The sequence below is a fragment of the Serinus canaria genome, chromosome 3 (genome assembly GCF_022539315.1).
Source record: "Serinus canaria isolate serCan28SL12 chromosome 3, serCan2020, whole genome shotgun sequence".
Lineage (NCBI taxonomy): Eukaryota > Metazoa > Chordata > Aves > Passeriformes > Fringillidae > Serinus > Serinus canaria.
Window position 1 is genome coordinate 50,227,950 of NC_066316.1, and position 20,184 is coordinate 50,248,133.

The 20,184-nt window shown below is 42.5% G+C and overlaps 1 protein-coding gene across 1 annotated transcript; it reads left to right on the forward strand.

Moving 5' to 3' along the window:
- The first annotated feature begins 181 nt into the window (after positions 1-181).
- Positions 182-7,049, forward strand: SMIM28 (small integral membrane protein 28). The gene is made up of 2 exons (XM_030235470.2): positions 182-292; positions 6,651-7,049. Exons 1-2 carry the CDS (start codon positions 182-184, stop codon positions 7,047-7,049), a joined length of 510 nt encoding a protein of 169 aa, XP_030091330.2.
- The last annotated feature ends 13,135 nt before the right edge of the window (positions 7,050-20,184 follow it).

A 20,184-nucleotide genomic window follows, 5' to 3' on the forward strand; every position in this document is an offset into this window, starting at 1 on the left:
TTCCTGACGACGAAGGGGTGTCTGACTTCTTTTTTTCTTTCCCGCTGGAAAGGGGATGCCGTTGGAGAGGGATCATTAGCTGCCAGCAGCCCGGCTGGGTCAGGGCTGGGAGGAGGAGACGCAGCTGCCAGCAGCGAAGCAAGGTGGAGGCACGAAGACAGAAGACCAGGTTAATGAAAGCATGAGGTGGCTCTTGGGCAGCAGCTTGAGAAATTTTGGACATGCTGACAGGGGAAACTATGACTGGCTAAACAGTGAACCAGGTGGGCCACTTCTGGAAACAGAGCTTCAGGTCTGTACCCCCTGCTCATCCCTGTGGCACGTCCTTTGACTTTGCATGTGTGTGTATGTCTGTGTAACGCCTCAGTGTTCAGGGCAGGGTAAATCCCTGGGCATCGGGATGTACCAAAGCAGTTCTGATCAATTATAGAGAGTCGGGACTTTATTGCTGTTAGGTCTTTTCAAACACGTTTGCGGAGGAGAAAAACACTAGATGGAAAAATTTTGCTGGGGTGGCAGGTAAGGAAGTTTAACTACTTCTTTTAAGCATAAGGCATCCTGGATTTCCTTTCTGTTAAAGGCGTGTTTACGCTCTGCATCTGGTCCAGGGAAGCCTTCCTGCAGATGTCGCGAGTCGGTGGCAGGCAGCGATGAACTCTTGTTCCCTAAGCTGGGCTCTGATTACTTCTGCCAGAGAGGATCACATGCAGCCTGGGGGGAGGGAAGGAGCCCCCAGAGATGAAAACACAGCCTGCTTTCTGGCTTTGTCTGCGATACAGCAAAAAGGTTGCTCTGGTCAAAAGTAATAATTTAAGGTGCGCGTGCTCCCCCAGTAATGTTGGATGCGTGTTGCATTAGCAAATGAACTGGCTACATTGCTCAGCTGCTATATGCAAAGTGTACTGTTGCTAAATAAATGGGGGCAGGAGTGTGTGTGAGTGGCAAAACAGGACAAAAAGTGGTATTTAAATGTCACCACGATTGTAAGAAAGTCTGCCTCACTGGTAACATTTCCAGAGTTAGAACAGCAAGGGCAATGTCTTCACACCTCGAGACGGCTCTTATCTGGCAGTGAGAAACAAAGAGCATCACTGGAGTCACATTCCAACAAGTATTTGAAAATTCTGTGTAAATCCAGGCTCACTTCTAAATTACGTGGCATTACTAATGGATACAAAACCACATAAAATCTTTTTCTATTTGCCAGAGTTACATGTTTTTGCTTTTTACAAGCAATAATGAATCAGCTTCAAGGATCAGGATAGATCTTGGAAAAGAACCTATGGGGGGACCACACCCTAATGACTTCAAAGAAGACTTTGTTCCAAAGCCACTTGAAACATTTCAGAAGTACTGGTTTCCTGATTCAACTTCAAAAGATAGTAGTATAAATCTGGGCTGTATTAGCAAAAATCATTTTAATGGAGTTCTAAGTATGCTAGCAAATTATTAAGAACATAATAAATCTTAGCACAACTCAATCACTTCAATGGGAATTTCAGTAAACAAAATAAACTTTCATTTCTCCATCCTTACACAAAAACTTCCCTTAACCTCATGTTTTGCCTGATGAGGTCACCCCCTCCCAAGGCAGGTACTACCCCCCTTTTGTCTCGACACATGGCTCAGCTCCAAGCCCATTCCTTCACTCATCATGGACATACCACACATCTCAGCCACACTCTGCCTTTCTCTCCTTTACCAACAGGCACGAGGAAAGCTCATCTTAACTGATATGGGTCACATAATCTCTAAGCTGGCAACTGTACATGCTCAGCATGTTAAAAAAACATTGGCAGACAGATTACTAATGAAAGGCTTTACTCCTTCCAGTGTGTGCTCAGTAGCTGGGGAAAACTGACCCTCTGCTTCAGTCCCTACAAATGAAGGAGGAGAATAAGCAACGCCCAAACTATATCCCAAACTATATAAGAATCAGTTCTGGTAAAACAGGACATTTTAGAAATATGAACACTTTTACTTCCATGCTCTTTTCTGCCTTTCTCTATTTTAAAAGGAATATTTTCCCATATTTATGTGCCTGTAACTTATTTCATGCTGGAAGTCAGATCCTTATTTTTGTCACTTACAAACCTGACAATAGATGCTTGTGATGACACAGGCAGAGCACACTGATCTCCAACGAAGCAGCATCAAACAAAACCAGTCAATTAATAACTCCATCAGCCACTTCATGTGCCTGGTGGGGAAACTTGCAGGTACAAAACAGCAGAGGATTTTACCTTAAATATGTTCTGAAGTTGTATTTCTTTCATTAATGAAGATTGAGTTTGATTCCTAGAAAATTTTATTTTCCAGTTCTGGCAGCTATTCCTGATGCCTATACTTTTACTTTTCTAGTTTTACAGCTTCAGCTGCAGAAGTTAGTTTTAGGTCAGTTTAGAACAAGTTTTAGTTTAGCATTTCAGATTTTTTTTAAAGTGGCCTTTGATTCATTGTAGTAAAATTATCCCAGTTTTTAGTGTAATTTTTAAAAGGTCTATTAGATTTTCCAAGACTTTATGTTAAGATCTTTGCAACATTCTTCAGTAGCACTTTAGGCAGTCATGGAAAGAAAACCACAGGCAGAAATGGAAACAAAACCACAACAGAAAAAGAGGGACTAATATTGATCAATTGCCTCCTAATATATTTGATATATTTATACTGATTTACATACAAGAAGTCCATCATTGTCTTTTTGGAACTACATCTCAAAGTAAAATCAGTCCATGTAATGTTTGGCAGCAGGCAGCACCAAAATGGGTATATAGCTCCCTGTTCAGGTCCAGGGCATCTGTGGGGCAGTAGCTATGAAAAACTATTTCAGCTCAAATAATACACTAAGTAGCCTACAAATTACTTCACCCAAATAGGAAAGTCTTAACATCAGCTGAGTTTAAACAGCTATGAGCACTCTGAAACACAGACTGAGCAATACCAGTCTTTATTGACACCTGTTGGCATGCAGAAAAAGCATGAAGCTGTGTCAGGGGAGGTTTAGGTTAGATATGAGGAAAGATTTTTCATTCACAGGGTGGTTGGGCATTGGAACAGGCACCCCAGGGCAGTGGTCACAGCACCAAGCCTGACAGAGTTCAAAAGTCATTTGGACAATGTTCTAAGGCACATGATGTGACTCTTGGAGTGTCCTGCACAGGACCAGGAGTTGGGCTCAATGATCCCGATGAGTCCCCTCTAACTCAGCATATTTTATAATTCTATGATATTGCCTGATTCTAAATCCTATCTGCTTTACTAATTTGCAGATCATAGTAAAACTCACTTACTCTTCTTCAACAACTATAAGGTAGTTGTGAAACAAAAGCAAAAACTAAACAAATTTACAATGTCTTCTTTTGCACACACTACTGAATAGGGAGCCACCAGGCACTGGTTACTGTGGTTCTTTTCATATAGAAGAGGATAAAATAGGAGAACTTCAGTTGGAAGGGATCTGCAATGAAGATCTAGTCCGACCACTTCACTTAGTACAAGAGAATATGGGCTGCTTTGTAAGAACCTCTGCAATTTTTGACCAGATCCCGCAGTGCACTAAAGTACTTGCAGGTTTAGGGCACTGCCTTTTCACCTTCAGAGACAGCAATACAGGTGCACAATTTCTGCAGACCATTCCCAAGGGTCTCAAACCAACCAGGTTTGACTGCCAACCAGGCAGTCAAACCAACGAGTACCCCACAAGAAACACCTCCACTGATCTGTCTTGCCCCTTCCCCAGAGCACTTGGCAGCAGAGTCAGGAGAACAGCTCCCCAGGAGCACATTAGCTTTAGCACAGGCAGGCAGTCCTCTCTCCTCCCACAGTCCTCTGACTCAGTCACTGCATACTGTACACACCCTGAAACATGGTACCCTGAGGTATTGTGGTGTTCCCCTCCTTCCCTAAGCAATCTATCACAACCCTGAGGAGGCACTTTGTGCACAATAATGTAATTAAAAATTATATGTGTGGCAGAGCAAATTAAGGACTTCACAGATTTCAAAAATGCTGGCATTTATTCAGGCTTGAGAGCTTGATTTTGCAATTTTAGAAATAGTGCTGTAGGTTACCCTTGGAGAGTTTTCAGGCCAGTAACCCACTGATGCCCTAAGGTGTCCTTTTGTGGCTACCTCACAGACTGTGTCCATCTGAGCTAGCTCATACTACAAACAGTTGCACTTCTTCCACATTTTTTCACCATTAGATGCAAACTCTGCCCTCCAACAAGAATATATTTGCACATTTCTCTTAACAGGTGCTTCATTGCGAGGGCCAAGACCTCTGGGTTCTGGAGCTTTGTAGACTTACCAGGCTTTGGAGCACAGTATATTTCCTTGGAACCCAAGACCATTTGTTAATTCCTTCCATCAAGCCTAACCTTCCCTTCTCTCCTGGAGCCCAGTACTTGTGCAAGGCTTTGCCTTACAGCCCTAACTCTTGCCTGTGCTCCACCAGCACATGTGGGATGCACTGTCCTTGGCCATCATCTAACATGCAAATATCACTGCAGTGAAATTCATAGGGAAGCTGCAGAGTTTCAGTGACAACTGGGGCTTTATATACCTTGTACTAATCTCATGCAGGAAACACTGGCAATCTCATCTCTGTCCTCACCAACCACCAGAATGCTGTGCAACTCAGATCCTAAGACCAAAGCTCAACCTGGATAAAAGACTGCTCCCTGCAAATTAAACCCGAAACTTAGACTTGGATTTTAAAAACAAGCTCTTCACTGATCAGGAATAATGCTGCCCATTATAAGCTCAGCTCTTCTCAGTATTTACTGTAAGAGTATCAGTAACATATCAGTATCAGTGAGTCTCCACATACACAGAGCACTAACATAATATTGCTGAATGCTTTCTTCTCATTTTCTCTTGAAATGTTTCATGCATCTCATAAGGCACACTAAAAAAGCATTAAGAAACTTTTTAAAAATCCCTTCATTTTAAAGAAATTATTTAATGTCTGCATTGGAAGAATGGCTGAAACAACTTCTTCCAATTCTGGTCTTTCCTGACACCCATTGAATGGTCAGGTAAGACAACAGCTTATACAGCCAGAAAATCTTTAATAAAAAGTATCAATAGATATAAAATAGTTATTTAAGATGCTCTTTTTGGGGTAAAAGACCATTGGGGAAAAAATAGCATAATAGCTAATCTGCTAAGGTTTCAGTGTAATTTAAAATTACTTTAATGCCTTTAGCTTCAGACCCACAATGCCTTAGGGAAACAATAGAAAAGCAGTAATCTCCCCTACAGTATTTGCTAGGAGTCAATGCCTATTTATTTTTCTTAGGCATGACCACATAATAATAATTTCATAATATGACAACGAAGCAAAAAGGTAACAAATGACTGGTAGATAACCAGTTGAATGTAGATTACAGTGTGATTTTGTAGCTAGAAGAATGACTGTGATTCCTGGAAGAATAAAAGCAGAAATTTTTGTAGACTAAGGAGACACTGGAGTTACTGTCCTTTTCACAAAGCCATTGCTGCAAATGGCCAGTTTGCATTCCTGCTTCCAAACCCTTTGGGGAAAGAATCACTGAAGTTCTCCTAGCCTGAATGGCACCTTCACTCAAAATAAGGGAAATCTGATCCATTGACCAGTTTAGTCTCACCATGCAAGTGTGAAAAGGACACCTCACAGCATTAATCAAGAGCTTACAAAGGGAATGACTTGATAAACAGCATTGTAGGATTTGGGTTTTCCTTCTGCCCTAGACCAGACTCTGAATGAGACCCAGTTATTAGAAGATGGAGTCAGACTGGAAACAAGTTATACCAAGTTTTAAATCTAAAGCTAATACAACACAAGAGCACGAATGGCTTTGGCTTTGTTGGTTTTTCTCACAGCTTATGACTCCAGTTAACATTACATCACAATTCAAAACCTGTGGGACAGAGGTCTTTTGTGCTACAGTTGCAGAAAACAAAGCTGACACAGCAGTCACAACTGTTATTTCTCTTCCACCAGAAGCTCTTTTTCTATAGTTCTAAATAGGAAAAATGATTCTTGGATCACTGGCAGAGCAAGCCCGGGAAGTCCAGTCCAAGCTGTCCTGTCCAATGAAAACACTGAGTTTCATTTGGAACTGGCCTGTGAGGTTAGAACAACCCAAAGAGCAGGTATTGTGGGCAATGGCCCCTGTCAGAAAGGGTTAGTTGTTGTAATATTTGTTCTTTAAACAGTTTCCAAACACAAAGGAGCAACACCACATGGTGGATCACCAGCCTTATTCATCTGCAATTCAACATTCTCCCAGATTTTAAAAGCCCAACCAGTCTCCTGCAAATTGACTGGTCCTGCTATAATCCAAGAGTAATAAAAGATCATACAAAATTGCATATACTTCCAGGCTGTTGGGATTTTTTCCCCATTGGAGACAGGGTTTTCTAAAAATCCAACACTCTTTGCAGCTTCACAGGGTTTTGTGTCTCTGGTTGTAATTTGCTTTGATTGGCCAGTAAATAGAATTCATGAGTCTGCAAAACATACTGCTTGATTTACACTCCTGCAGAGAGAAAGAAATTTGGAAAAGCAGCTGCTGTGTCACAAGGCAGAGATGGGGAACGCGGTTTGTCCCTCTGATTAAGAGATCCCCAGGAATCCAACATCCTTTCCATTTGCTTTGGTTACAGAGCAGACAGCAGACCAGCTCAACCAAAGACGACATAGAACCATTCCTGTGTATCATCTTGCCTGCCACCGTGATGCTCTTCCTGGCATTCCTGCTGCTCTTCCTGTACCGCCGCTGCCAGCGCCCCGCTCCGCAGGGCCAGATCTTCAGCATCGACCTTCCCGAGGCCCTGCCCGAGCACGACGTGTCCAACTTCCTCTCCGCGCTGCCCTGGAGCGGCGAGCAGAGCTTCCACTACTCCACGCTGCTCCCCGACGCCACGCTGCTCTCGGTGTGCTCGCCTCCGTCCTACGAGGAGGCCACCATGAAGACTTCCCTGGAAGGAGCTCACCCTGAGCTCTCTCCAGAGCCAGTGCCTCCTTACGAAGAGAGCCCGCTGCAGACCGGCAGCACCAAATGAACTTCCCGCTGGAAGCACCTTAGCTGAAGCACGCAGCGCTAAGGTAGAACTGCCATGGCCTTTAAAATTTGCGAAAAGATTCCAAATGAGGCACGAAACCAATGAATTCATGAAGGAAGAAACTTGAAGTAAGAGGGACTGAGTCTCTTCACCTCATCCCAGGATTCTCTACCTTCCATTTGTGGCACGTGGACAGCACCACGTCCAATCCAGACTGGTAACGTGGGGATTCCAGTTAACAAACATGTCAGGCAAGGATTAAACTTAAGGAAAGCTGGGAAGCTCTTCCTCTGTAATCCCTCAGCTACAGTGAAATGTCAATAATGCTATAGATTCAGCAATCACAAAAAGGGCTTTTAGCACACACATATTCCAGTTTGGTTTTGTTTTTTTCTTTTTCTATTTTATGCATTTATATTTAAATGAGTTTTTGACAAGCTGAGTCGCTCAGTCTGTGTGTGTTTACATCGCATCGTTCTGCAGTGCTCTGGAATGATCACAACAGCTCTCAGGAAAGCAAATAAATATCTAACCTCTACAAAATTTCCAGTAACTGTCCCCAAAGGTTCAAATGTGCACTGTGAATAAAGGCTGTCTTTTCTCACAATTGGACAATGAGGAGAAGCAGCAACCAGGGAAGACCTGATTGCTCTGGGTGAGGAAGCCTCCATGCAAGAGCACACTCACTCTATTGCTACAAGCTGCTCGCCAAGGTCTGCAAGGTCCCAGCATTCCAGACTACTCAGTTGACTTTTTTTCCAAATAAACCATGTGACTTACTTGGTGCAGTGTGTAAAGGAGTTGAGGAAAAGTTAATAAAATCAAGTGCACCAAAAAAGCCCTGGTCTGTATTTCAAAACAGCATTATAATCCCTTCCCCTTCATCCCCAGGGCAGCGTGAGGCTAGTACAAGTGTGTTGGTGGCAGTGGTTGAGAGGGTTTGCATATGCTTTCAGAAAATGATGTGTGTCATCTCTAATTCCTTCTCACAGGACAGCACTTTCACCGAGTTGATAGATGCTTTTGTTACAGAAGGTGCTTGCTACAGGTCCTGACAGCCTCAAAGGTTGTGTTGGCAAGCCACAGACAAATGCAGTGTCATGGAACAGCTGACACCTGCAAGGAAGAAACTGTCCTAGCAGCTGGTGCAGTCCTGGTGTAACTTACAAATCCAGAGGCTCTCACTTGGTGGTTTAACCAGCTGTCAGGAAGTGTCAGTAACAGCCAGTCCTGCTCTACCCATGGTCCTTAAAAAAAAACCCAACAAAAAAAAACAGCAACACAATAACAGAAGAAAAAATCCTCCCTGTACAGCAGAAGAAAGGCCACTTGAGAGCTGTAAAGTGGTTGAATTCTGTGTTATGTCAGCAGTGACACAATCACAGGAACCAAATAGTCCATATCAAAACTGGTGTTCCCACTCATACATTTCTCTCACAACAAGGAAAAAATATGCCTTTTCTATTTAGAAAAAAAGGGTTATTTTCTTGAACTACAAATTTGAGATAATCCTTTTTCTAATATTCCATTTGGATCATCCAACTGAAGCAGCAGATATTTTGGAAAACTCCAAATTCAATCAACTATTTTTGTTTTCAGACCATATCTGGGAACAGTTCCCGGTATTTGCTGATGTGTTTGAAAGTACCATATTCTAATGCCTCCTCACATTTTCTTTACTTCCTTTATATTTGGCACATGCAGTTCTTGCTAAGGAAAGCTGGAAAAATACAAGAGCCCCAGACAACATACCTAACTGGAAAGGTGCAAAGGTTTGAGGTGCAAAGATAAACCACTTCTGCCTCTGGTGTCCCACTAACTTCAGGGGAATTGTGTGGATATGCTTGAAAACTCACACAGTGTCATATCAAGTTGAATATTTTTTGCCTTAAGAGATCTGAAGAGATCTGCTGTGCTCTGAAATGAGTTATGCTGTTCTTCAGCACGATCTCTTGTTTACCCTTCACTTGGGTAGAGCCTGATACTCAGCCTCTGGGCTCATCATTCTAAACTGCTCTCTAGTTGCCTTAGTTACAGCTCAGAAAAATTTTGACTTGTATTTCTTGTGACCAAGACTGATATACTTCTATAACTAGTTGAGAATTGCTATTCTCTGCAAGAATAGCAGAGTGATTGTGTTCCACACAGTATTTATTGGACAACTCTCAAATCCTGCTTTAGAGAAACAGCTTCTGATGGTTGGCATTGCTGAAGACAATTAAAAACACACACTTGCTCAAACCCATACTAACAGAAACCCTGCCATTACTTAAATTCTTCTTTCTAGTAAACTGCTTTTTATTCCATCTGGAATTGGTATCCCTTGTCTCATTCCAACACAGATTTGTCGAGTCTTGTGTGTTAGTTGTCCCTACTAGGTTTCAATATAACTGGCATCTCTACTCTTAAATCTCCACCCCAAAGAGAAGCCCCCCCCCCCCCCAAAAAAAAAATTCTCAAGCAAATATACTGAAATTAAGTCTCCATTCTCCATTGCTTAGAAGCTGCCTCTGATCCTGTCAGGCTGTGCTACACACATTCCAGCATCCACCATGTCACTGATCTTGGTGCTACTGGTTGTGGAGCAGCTGCCAGGTCCTCTGGGCAAACACCTTGTGCATCAAAGCAGAGAGCTCATGACCTGAAAGGAACTCCTGCCTGGCAATAGGAGCAGCCATAGGTGCAATGGGAAGATCTCCCATTGTTTTAGCTGCAGTAATCTGAAAGGTGAAGGTTTGGAGCACCCCATCTAAAAGAAAGATGTTGGAATTGGGACCATAAACAAAAAAACTGAGGAGGGGCATTAAGTTTTCAATTACATAAAAGGTAACTGCAAACACAGTAAAACAGGGACCCCTCATGCCTACACCAACCTGAACTGGTGCTAGTGATTTTAAACTGAAGCAAGATTAAATGAGAAAAGAAACCTCTGAAAGTGAAGTGTAGGTTCAAAGTGCAGTGAAGCAGTGAATACACGGAGAAGGTAGACAAACCTCTGTCCAGAATGATGAAGGCTCCTGATCAGAGCAGAGGATGGATTAGATGTCTTCTCTGTGTCCTTTCCTCTTCCTATGCCCTGAAGTTACTCCAAAGTAAATTTTGTTCTTTGTTTCCAAATTATATGAAACCAGATGGCTGTTTCTTTGAAAATTTCTTATTATGGGTTTTCATGTGCATCCAGGAATCGCTGTAACATTGACATTGTAGTTTATAGCCACAAGGTTCTTTTTTTTTTTTTTTTTTTGTGGGTTTTTTTTTTTTTTTTTTTTTTTAAATCTTGTATCTGCTAGTACACATACAAATTATGAACTCACCTTGATGTGAAGGGTAATTGTAATTCATTTTTCTCTTATGACAATAGTAAGGAGCCCTGATGAGATTAATTATGTATAAACTACTCCTTGTTTATATTTAGTAGGAAATTATGCAACAATACAGGCCCTTTCATTAAGGGGGATCTGTGCTTGTCTTCCCCCTGAGAGCTGCCAGAGTCTCTCACTGTCCATTGTTCTGCAGAGCAGGACAAGTACACATCCTGCACACATGGCAGATTCTCCAGCAAAAGACACTTACTGTAAAACAACACAGGTAATTTATGCAAAATAGCCGTTCTAGATGCCCACTGAAAGTATTCAGCACGTATCTCCAATAATGCCAAAATAGTTTCATATTAATAGAGTATCCTGCCTGTCTCCTTTTAGCCACAGGAAGAAAGGATGACACAGCTCTTTGCAACCACTGTGGGATCTCAGAAAGAAACATCTCACATGAAATTGATGCAGGCTTCTGCATAGATGGAGCATCTGGCACCTGATCTTTGCTGAATTTAAAACTAACTCCTGACTCATTGGTTTGTACCTGCCAATGATAAAATGTGCTTTTCAAAACTGAATAGTCACTGCTTGGCATTAGGAAGGAGGCCTTGGTCTAGGGAAGGCAGAATAAGCATTTCAGTGCATACATTTCACTTTAGAGAGATGCTCACCTGTAACAAGTATCTTGGCTAGAAATTTAGAAACCCAGCTGAAGTGGAAAACACTTTGAAAAAAGAAAACCAAACAAACCCTGACAGTATATCTCTATGATAGTTCCATAATATTGCAGTGGTCAAGAAAGAACTATTCCCAAAATAAAACTCTTCACTTAATCCACGCTTCAAAGGATTTTACTTGGGCTCTTGTGGGAGCAAAGCCTCCAAACGCAGACACACAACTGCTTCTGCTAGTACAAACTCCACTGGCATGAACTATATGTGCTCCAGTGGGGAAAACTCTTACAAATGTAGGTTTTATCAATAGGAGAAAGTGAGTGGGCAGTCTTATTCTGGTTAGGAGAGTAATTTCATTTGGGTGAGGTTTTTTTTCTGTTGTTGTTTTTTTGTTAGGCTTTTTTTTTCACAAATTTTCAAGAACCAACATTGCACAAAAACATCAGATAGGGATAAGCTGAATGCTTATGGCAAATAAATTATTCACTGACTCCTCTCTCAAAAACTGTCATAAGTGAAACAGACATGAATTTTTAATAATGAAATTTCTTAATTTCAGTCTGTTAGTAAATAATCCTGTCATGCTGTGACTTTCATTGCAAAGCAGTTCTAGCCATCACTTGGATATTGAGGTCTTCTGCAGAACAGGAAAGGCACGTGGGTGTGGAGCCTAAGGAAGGTGTCCTCTGTAGTAAAGACAACCTGCCATTCTCAGTGGTATGGCCAGCAAGGCTGGGCACAGCTAACAAATCAATGCTGCACATGCCTGGGTGTTGATGAAGACAGCAAAACCTCATTGCAGACTCTGCGATACATGACTAGCTGACAGCAGTGAAAATGTGCTTTCACAAGCTTTTCATTAAAAAGGTAGAAAAATGCCAATATCTTTCATGTTTGCTGAGGGCATGAAAGAATCAAACTTGTCTGTGAGTTTGGCTCCATCAGTAGTTTTGCTTCTGATTATTCACAGGAATATCATGTCCATGAGAGCTTACTGTCAGAAATTAAGTTTAAGGAAGAAGCAGCAATCAAAACTGTAGTACTCAGAACTTCAGAGAAACAAATCATAGAATCACTGAGGTTGGAAAAGGCGTCTAAGATCACCAAGTCCAACTTCTAGCCCAGCATTGCCATGTTCACTGCTAGACCATGTAAGTGACACATCTACATATTTTTGAATGCTTCCAGGGATGGTGACACGGCCACTTTCCTGGACAGCCTGTTTCAATGCTTGATAACTGTTTAGTGAAGAAATTTTCCCTACCATATCCAATTTAAACCTTCCCTGGTGCAATTTTTCCTCTCTTCTTGTCACTTTTAACCTGGGAGAAGAGTCCAACCCCTCCCTCACTACGAACATTCTTTCAAACAAGCTGTGCCATTAATATCATATTATCATATCCAGCCCCTTTTACATTCATTTGTCACTAGAATATCAGCATGATTTTATTCTTCAATGCTTATTCTTGTTATTTTTTTCTTGAATGCTTACCTTAGAACTTTTCAGACATTTCCATCTGTGACAAAAATAAATACTTCAAAGCAAGAGAGCACAGACAGGCAAACCTCTCCAGTCATGTCAAGCACCTTCACAGGTCTATCTTTTATTTTATTTTTTGTTATTTGAGTTATTTTAGTGTTTTGGGTCCTTATTTTGTTTTTTTTTCAAGGTTCAAACTAAGAGAACTGAATGCATGGGTTTTTTTAGTTCTTTGAAGGCTAATGAACTGAATTCCTTTGGTGGCCTTCCAAGCACAAAGCACAGGAAGCAAAGCCATACTCTTCCTGCCATACACCATCAAGAATCCTAAAAGGAAAGGAATGGGAAAAAGATCCCAAATCAGGATGGAAAAAGGTAAGAGAAATGCCCATGCAGAAATAAGCCTCTCACAAAATTGCTTTCTCCTCCCTGACTTCCTATTTTTCACCTCTCTCTCCTTTGGCTTTACTTTAATTTTCTGCCAACTATCTAAAAAACAACACAGAAAGGAAAACTTCCTCCACAGACTGACCCATGGCTGTAGAGAGCAAAACTCAGTGTCATGTCTTATGTTCCACTAGAAATCTGGAATATCTGTTTGTGATTTTAAAATGCTTTGCACAAAGCCAGTTTCCACTGCAGGTAAACCAGACAAATTCAAACATATTTCTACAAACACATTTCCCTGCTTGTGTGCCAGCAGCACACCAAATAACTGAAACAGCACCATGAAAAACTCAGCATGTGCTTCAGTTCTGTGGTGCTTTTTCTCTCTTTGGAAAACTCACAGCTGACAACACTCTCAGATGTTAGTATGGCCTAAGGTACTTCAGAAAGTCTGTACACCTATGTTTTAGAAAAAAAAATAAACTTGATGGGAATTAGCTTGTTTATAAACCCTATCTTAACTAACACTCACCCCTCTTTCACTTCTCTTAATGATGCAGAGCCTAAATATTTCTATAAAAGACAGGTTTCTAGTGGTTTCTAGCAGCAAAACATTGTGGTCATCAGGAACTAAAAAACGCTGCTGTCATGCAATGAGAGGGAAAAAAAAAAAAGCAGATCCATTAGCAGAACCCTTCAGTGTTTGGCTGCATCAGGAAGATCAAAGCAGGCAGAGGACATTATTTAGGAGACAGAAGAAGCCACACAAGAACAGAGCAGTCCTGTCTAGCACAATTCTGAGGCTTTCACAGTGATCCTTTTCCACAGCATTACCAGGAATCATCACCTGGAGAAAAGCACGGTGCTATGTGCCAGAGGAGCATGGTGTCCCTCCCTGGTGCAGGACTGGGGTCAACTCAGGGGTTGGCATCAAGGGGCCCAGTGTGCCACGCTGCACCAGGAGGTCCTGCACCTCTGCCCTGCTCCTGGGCACCTCTGCCCTGCTGCACCTCTGCCCTGCTCCTGGGCACCTCTCCAGCAGCCCCAGTCCCATAGGAAGGGAAGGCTGAGTGGTCTCAGCCTGCCCAGTAGGATCTCTATTGGAAACAAAATAACATCATCAGTTATTTGACCCTTAGAGCATATTTTTTTTATAAAGGTAGCAAATAAATCCACTGATCACATCTAGATCTGTGTGCCAGTTGTTATGGCAGATTCTATAAAAGAGACACAAAGTAAATTCCTCTTTCTTTCTCTAAAAATATGACCTAACATAAAGTAGAGCACAAGGAAATAACTACTGTTTGATATTGCATTTTATGCTTTGCAGATCATCCTGTAAGTCAGAGGGCTTCTTTTCTAATCCAGTATTCTTTATCTAGCTTATGCATATCTTATTTTAAATAATGTAAATAGAAATTGTAGGGATGGCAGGCAAGGTAAGCTGTGAGCATGAAGCATGCCCAGATACCATATCTGAGAGCTCCACAAGAACAGCTCTCTCTCTTTAGCTGACTTCCCTTCAAAGATTATCACCTCCTATACATTTTCAGAATTATCTGGACCCTTTCCAAATTCCCACTCCTACTACCAACTAAGCACATTGGAGGCATTTATGACTTTGGTCTGTCCAGTTTCATTTATTAACAGATTTTCTGTTTTAGCTGGGACTGAGTGCCAGGAAATATTTACACTACATGAATCAACTTCTAATAAATACCATTTTCTACTTCTGTTAGAAGACAAAGAATATTTCCAGAATGGCTTGCATTTAGAGCAATTTTAATGATTTTTAGAGAGCTGAAAAGAAATTTTCATGATACTGACAACCTGCTTCCCTGACTCAAGTTACACTGGGCATCACTCCCAGCTACCAGAAGAGGGGAGCCTGGCAAGGCCTTCTCTCCATTAGGTAGTTTGCCATTATGTTTAACAGACAACAAGATCAAATTCCCAGTTTTTCCAGGACTCAGGTTGTTGGGTGAAACTGGGCACCATCACATCCAACTGCTCCTCTGAGGGAGGTTGGATTTCACTGCTGATGGGCCTTGGAGAGTTTCCAGCAACTCCTGTTCACCCAGTCCCTTGTCCCAGTGCTGCACCAGCCCTTTTTAAAGTTATCTGCCTTTATTTATACTTCTCATAAACTACCACAATAGTACCGAACAACACAGACTATTCCAACTGGCATTTTTCCAGCTAGCACTGTTTTGAACCATACATGTTGGCAAAACACATATTATTCTTAACCCCAGTCATTAGCTCCCAACAGCCTTGCTCCCAGTGTGTGACAGCTGCCCAGCAAAGGTCCCTTTCTGCTCCTGCCTGCCCAAAAGATCAGAACAGCAGCCAGTGCCTGGATGCTGGCTGGCCTGGCTCCTTGGGCTGGTGTGGCACCAACTGCCCCAAATGGCACTGGGGCTTCTGATGGAGCCTGTCAGGAGATGTTCTCCTGCATCCTCCAAGTTTCTGGAAATGAGAGAGAACTCCCAAAGCCATCCAAGAGCACCAGGGGTACAGCACAATAGTGCTGGACCAAGTGGCAGCCTTATCCAGAGACCCCAGTGACAGTCCAACAGCTCTGTACTGAGCCATTCAGCGTCTGGCAAATCAGCACGGCTGTAAATATTTAATACCAGATTCTCTGCTCAGAGCAGACAAGCACTTACTCATTTTTGTCTCAGATTCCTTCCCTAGGCACTCTGCACAGAGGGGACAGATGGCCTCCCAGCCCCACCAGTGTCTGCTCCTGTGTCCCCTACCTGCACACCTTCCTCAAGGGGCACCTGTGGCAGGCAGATACCCTGATGAGGTCACAGCCTGGGCAGGTACAAGGCCTGAGAGATGGAAAAAGGTGAGTAAAGTATCCATAGGAGGATCAGGAGGGCTTTTTCCAACACCAAGGGAAGAGCCTGGACATCCCACCAGTTTCCTAGAAAGGCTCACCAAGTACCTGCTGAGTTATGCAGGTTGCTGCACAGCCACAAGGATCCATCAGCACAGGTTACCTTAATTCACTAGGCACAAAACTGCAGCAACCCAGAAGGAGATCCACAGTTCAGGATTTGGAGCCTTGCAGAGAGAGGTAATTGGCAAACACAGCATCCACTGCTGCCCAGTTTTAACCCAGAGCCTCCACACATCTGCCAGTCAGGGCACCCTTAATCTAGCTGCTGGTTCAGTCAAGGGCACAGAAGATATGGGCAGTAGCATCCTTACAGCAGTCAGCTTAAGGACAAGAATGAAAAGCAAAGGCTTTAAAGTCACTGCCTGCTCACCAGAAGTGTTTTACATAGCTCCTTCTACTTTCCAGTTTCTTCCTCTGGAAGAGCCTGGAAGTTTTGCATCCTCTGGCTCCACTGCTCACACCACTTGGAAAGTTATAATGTCAGATTAAATGCAATTTGTATCAAAGAATAAAAAAATGATAGGACAATTTCTATACTGTTTAAGGCAACTTGAACATTTGACCTACATACTAGATTACAGCCATTTTGAGAGGATTTAAATAGCTGCTTTCTATTCTGTACACAGGCTTTCTTCAGCTTTGATATAGCTCCCTGAACAACAAATTTTTCCTGGTATGGTATTATGAAGGCAAGGATACTTCCAACAGAGGGAGAATTACTTCTGTTCTAGGTCACAGTGTCAAAAAAACATCAATAAATCTTGTAACTCAACAAATTTAAAAGTATTTAAAAGTACCTGTAGCAAGCAGCACTGATAAGCCATGAGAAAACAAGATGCAGCATTACAGATGTCTGCAACTGCCTCCTTCATCCTGATATTCCAAGCTCCCTCCCAAACTAACTTTAACTTGGAATCAGATTTCACCCGTGGTTTGTTTTCTGCAGAACAGTCAGGGAGTTCTCAGGACTAAAGGAAACCTTGAGCAATTGTTATGCAGCCAAAATTTAACTTGGTTCGTCTGGCTAGTTTCAATTAGGTGCTAGTGCTGCTCCAGACTTGGACTTGGCTGCTGTAACCTAGCCTGGTCTTCCCAATCCCCCAGGGAGCTGTGTCTTTTCTCGTGCCCATCTGTGAGTAAGCTCAGTGCTTCCCACTTTCCTCTCAGTGAGGAGAAAACAAGTGAGTTGAATAAAGACCCCTTAGGGACAGGAACATCAACATTTTGTCAGGTCTGCAAAGTGCAGGGCCCACAGAGAGCTGCCCCCATCCTGCCAGGCTTGCCGGTGTTCAGGATTAGCAGGGACCCTTCAGATGCACTTCCCTGGGTCCCCAGGAGCTGGCTGTGCAGCTGAGGAAAAGGGTGTGCTGGGTAGCAAGGTATCCTCAGAGCACCACTCTGATGTACTGAGATTGGGCTGCATGGGGTCTGAGTCTGTTCTCCTGCTGGCTTTTCCACCCTGTGAAATCTGTGTGAAATCAGGTAATTTCAAAAGCACAAAGTTTCTTTCAGTTTCATGGAAACTCAAATTTCAGTGAGAGGGACTGCAACAGTGACCTCACTATGGGAAGGACTGCAGTATTCAGCTTCAGTGTAGTATTCACCCAGAAAACCCACATAGAAGAAATGCTCCATAAATAATGGTGAAAATGTTGCTGTAGTAGTGGGCCCTCTGTGATGCAGCAGAGAATCCAACAAGTCAAAAAGGTACAGAAAAACTGGTGTTTGTACTGTGTTGCCCTCAGAACTACAGCAGAACAATGAAGTTATGACAGATTTATTTGCAGAATTAAAGGAGCAAATGCAGACTTTGAAGAAGCCATGGAGACAGATGCTTTCTTGAATGCCACACTCTGTAGCTGATCTGGCTGAGTTTCTATGTGCCATTGAGCTGGTTTTACTCACCTGATCTTCTGAAAGAATGAAAATATTGATGGTGCCCCAAGGAGCCTGGTGCACATCCAATCTGTATCCCCCTTTGCAGTCTTCTCTTAATGTCACTCAGACACCAGAATAATGGAACCAATCTCTTGGAATTGGATATCTTTGCTGGAGAAAGAGGAGAAACGTGTGGGTCTGCCAGGTGTGGACTAATTTGTGTGGTGCTGTCAAATGGTTTGTGTCCCTATAATCCAAAGAGAATCTCCAGAATAATAAACTAGGGTAAAGTACCTACTTTCCTCCATTAGGGAACTAATTTTTCACTTTTGTCAACTGAATCATGTGCTGCCTAGAGACAGAACCTGGTCTGAATTAGCCTGTAGTATAGCAATACTCATTACCCTCCTACAACAGGCATTCACTGGGGTAGTTCTCACGCAAAATCCTCACATTTCTCTTTTTTAAATCTCACCAAGGCCACAATTTACATAGACTGTGTCCCATCAGATTATGTATTACTTTCTATAATGGCATATTTTCCCTGCTTGGTTGTGTGAGTCAGCACAGGCAGGACTCAGCAAGAACCACAAAACCACAAAGATGACATTCATTTCCCTTACCTCACTGACCAGAGGGTCCCCAAAGCAGCACCCAGGCAGAGGCACCACAGAGCTTGGTCCATGCTAGAGGATCACCAAACCTGCTGTCCCTGCCTGTTTATCAGGGATTCACACAGGTATTTCACCACTGTGCTTTGATCTTTCCTGGAGGCCGAGCAGGAATCCCAAGCATGTGTGATAGGGTGCCTCTAAGTCTCTCCCAGGCTTATGCTATCTAAACACAGATGTTCTACTTGTCAAACACACAAGGCTAAACAATTAGTGTGATGTATGTGTTTTTCTACACCCCAGCTGCAAGTCACTTCAGCGTGTTTGTAATCCTCCTCACCAGTCTTCTGCTATTATCCCACGTTGGTTGCTCATATCACAATAAAAACATTGTGCCAGCAGGAGCCAGGGAGGGGAGGGAAGAACTTGAACAGCTTGAAAATGTGAAGGAAACAAACTGAATCCCACATTCCAGTACCTTCTCAGAGTTCCAGGCTACTAAAAAGTGGAATTGAAGACTACCAGGTAAAATTTAACATTATCATCCAGTGTTCCCAATTAGGGCCTATTTGATGGAATTCCACTTTTGAGGTAGAGGCTCTCAGGACATCAAGCTCTTAAGAGGAGCAAATCAAGGTGTGCAGCTAGTTGTCTTACCAATTTATCTTGCCAGTCTGCTCATTGAAAAGTTCTTAAATATTCACTGTCTTCTGTCCTAAGGGCCACCCCTTTTCCAAAAGACATACCAGGATCACAGCTTGGTGGTGGCAAGATGTTTCAAGCAGGATGAGGAAACACCTGTTGAAAGAGTACGGCTAAGGCACTCTACTAGAATTCATAGATGACATGAGACCTGGTTTATCCAAAGAAGGAAAAGTCCAACAAGCAAGAGCAACAACCAGAATGACTTTTGAGAAAGGCATTTCAGTTTATTATCAAGACACTTTCTTCCCTCTTTTTCTCAGCAAGTATTTTAGATAATTTCCAACATGGACTTCCAGTTCAAAGAGGTCACAATTTCCCAGACCCTGGTGATCATGTGAGAGAGCAAATTTGTGGCACAGAGAGTAATTTTTTAGATTCTTTGTTCCCAAAATCCAACATGGCTCCACATGAGGTTGTCACATCATGCAAGAAACTCATCCCATGAATTTGATGACTAATTTGTTGCAGTCAGTCCTGGACTTCAAAGCTGCACTTCAAAAAGAGCTTTTATGTGACACAGCCTGCTTGCCTTGGGTTGTGCTTAACAGTCTAAAACCAGAGTAGTTCTTGTGATTTTTTTTTTAACTCAGAAATAACCTATCAACTGCTTTCCATGTTTCCACATGCCACAATCTTAAATTCTGACAAATTTTGCAAGAAAATGCATGAGTGAATGGAGAGATCAGGCTTTATGTTCTGTGTTGGAATAAATAAAGGGCTGTCTCTTGAATATTACATTGAGGAACTTTTTTCCCCCTGTGTATCTCATCACAAGAGACCTTTCTGTGAAATTTGTTTGTTTGATCTTTGTCCTAGAAGATCCAGGTGTGCTGTGGATGGGAATTTGCCAACCTCATTTGGGATCACCAGTGGTTTGGTACTGTCTATCCATGGACTGAAGCTACCTTAGACTCCAACCTGGACTTCTGTGCAACTCTGCATGACCTCTGCTCACAGCCACCTGCTCCCTGTGCTCCCATTCTCCTTCGTATCTCTTTTCTGAAATGTATTTTTGTGTCAGGGCTCTATAAAAAAGTAAATACATTAAGGTCATCATCATTCCTCAGTCTGTGACTGCTGTACTGACCACATAAACCTGGCCTTTGCTTTTTAAGTCCTTTGGGCTACACTGCAGCTCCCAGTTGGCAGAGCAATTTGCAAAATCACCATTCCCAGGC

What these genes read in the sequence shown, in the direction of transcription:
- SMIM28 (XM_030235470.2), top strand. Translation starts at nt 182, where the DNA reads ATGAGGTGGCTCTTGGGCAGCAGCTTGAGAAATTTTGGACATGCTGAC. An exon ending in TTCTGGAAACAGAGCTTCAG is followed by an intron (nt 293 to 6,650) that starts GTCTGTACCCCC and finishes CTTTGGTTACAG; the next exon opens with AGCAGACAGCAGACCAGCTC.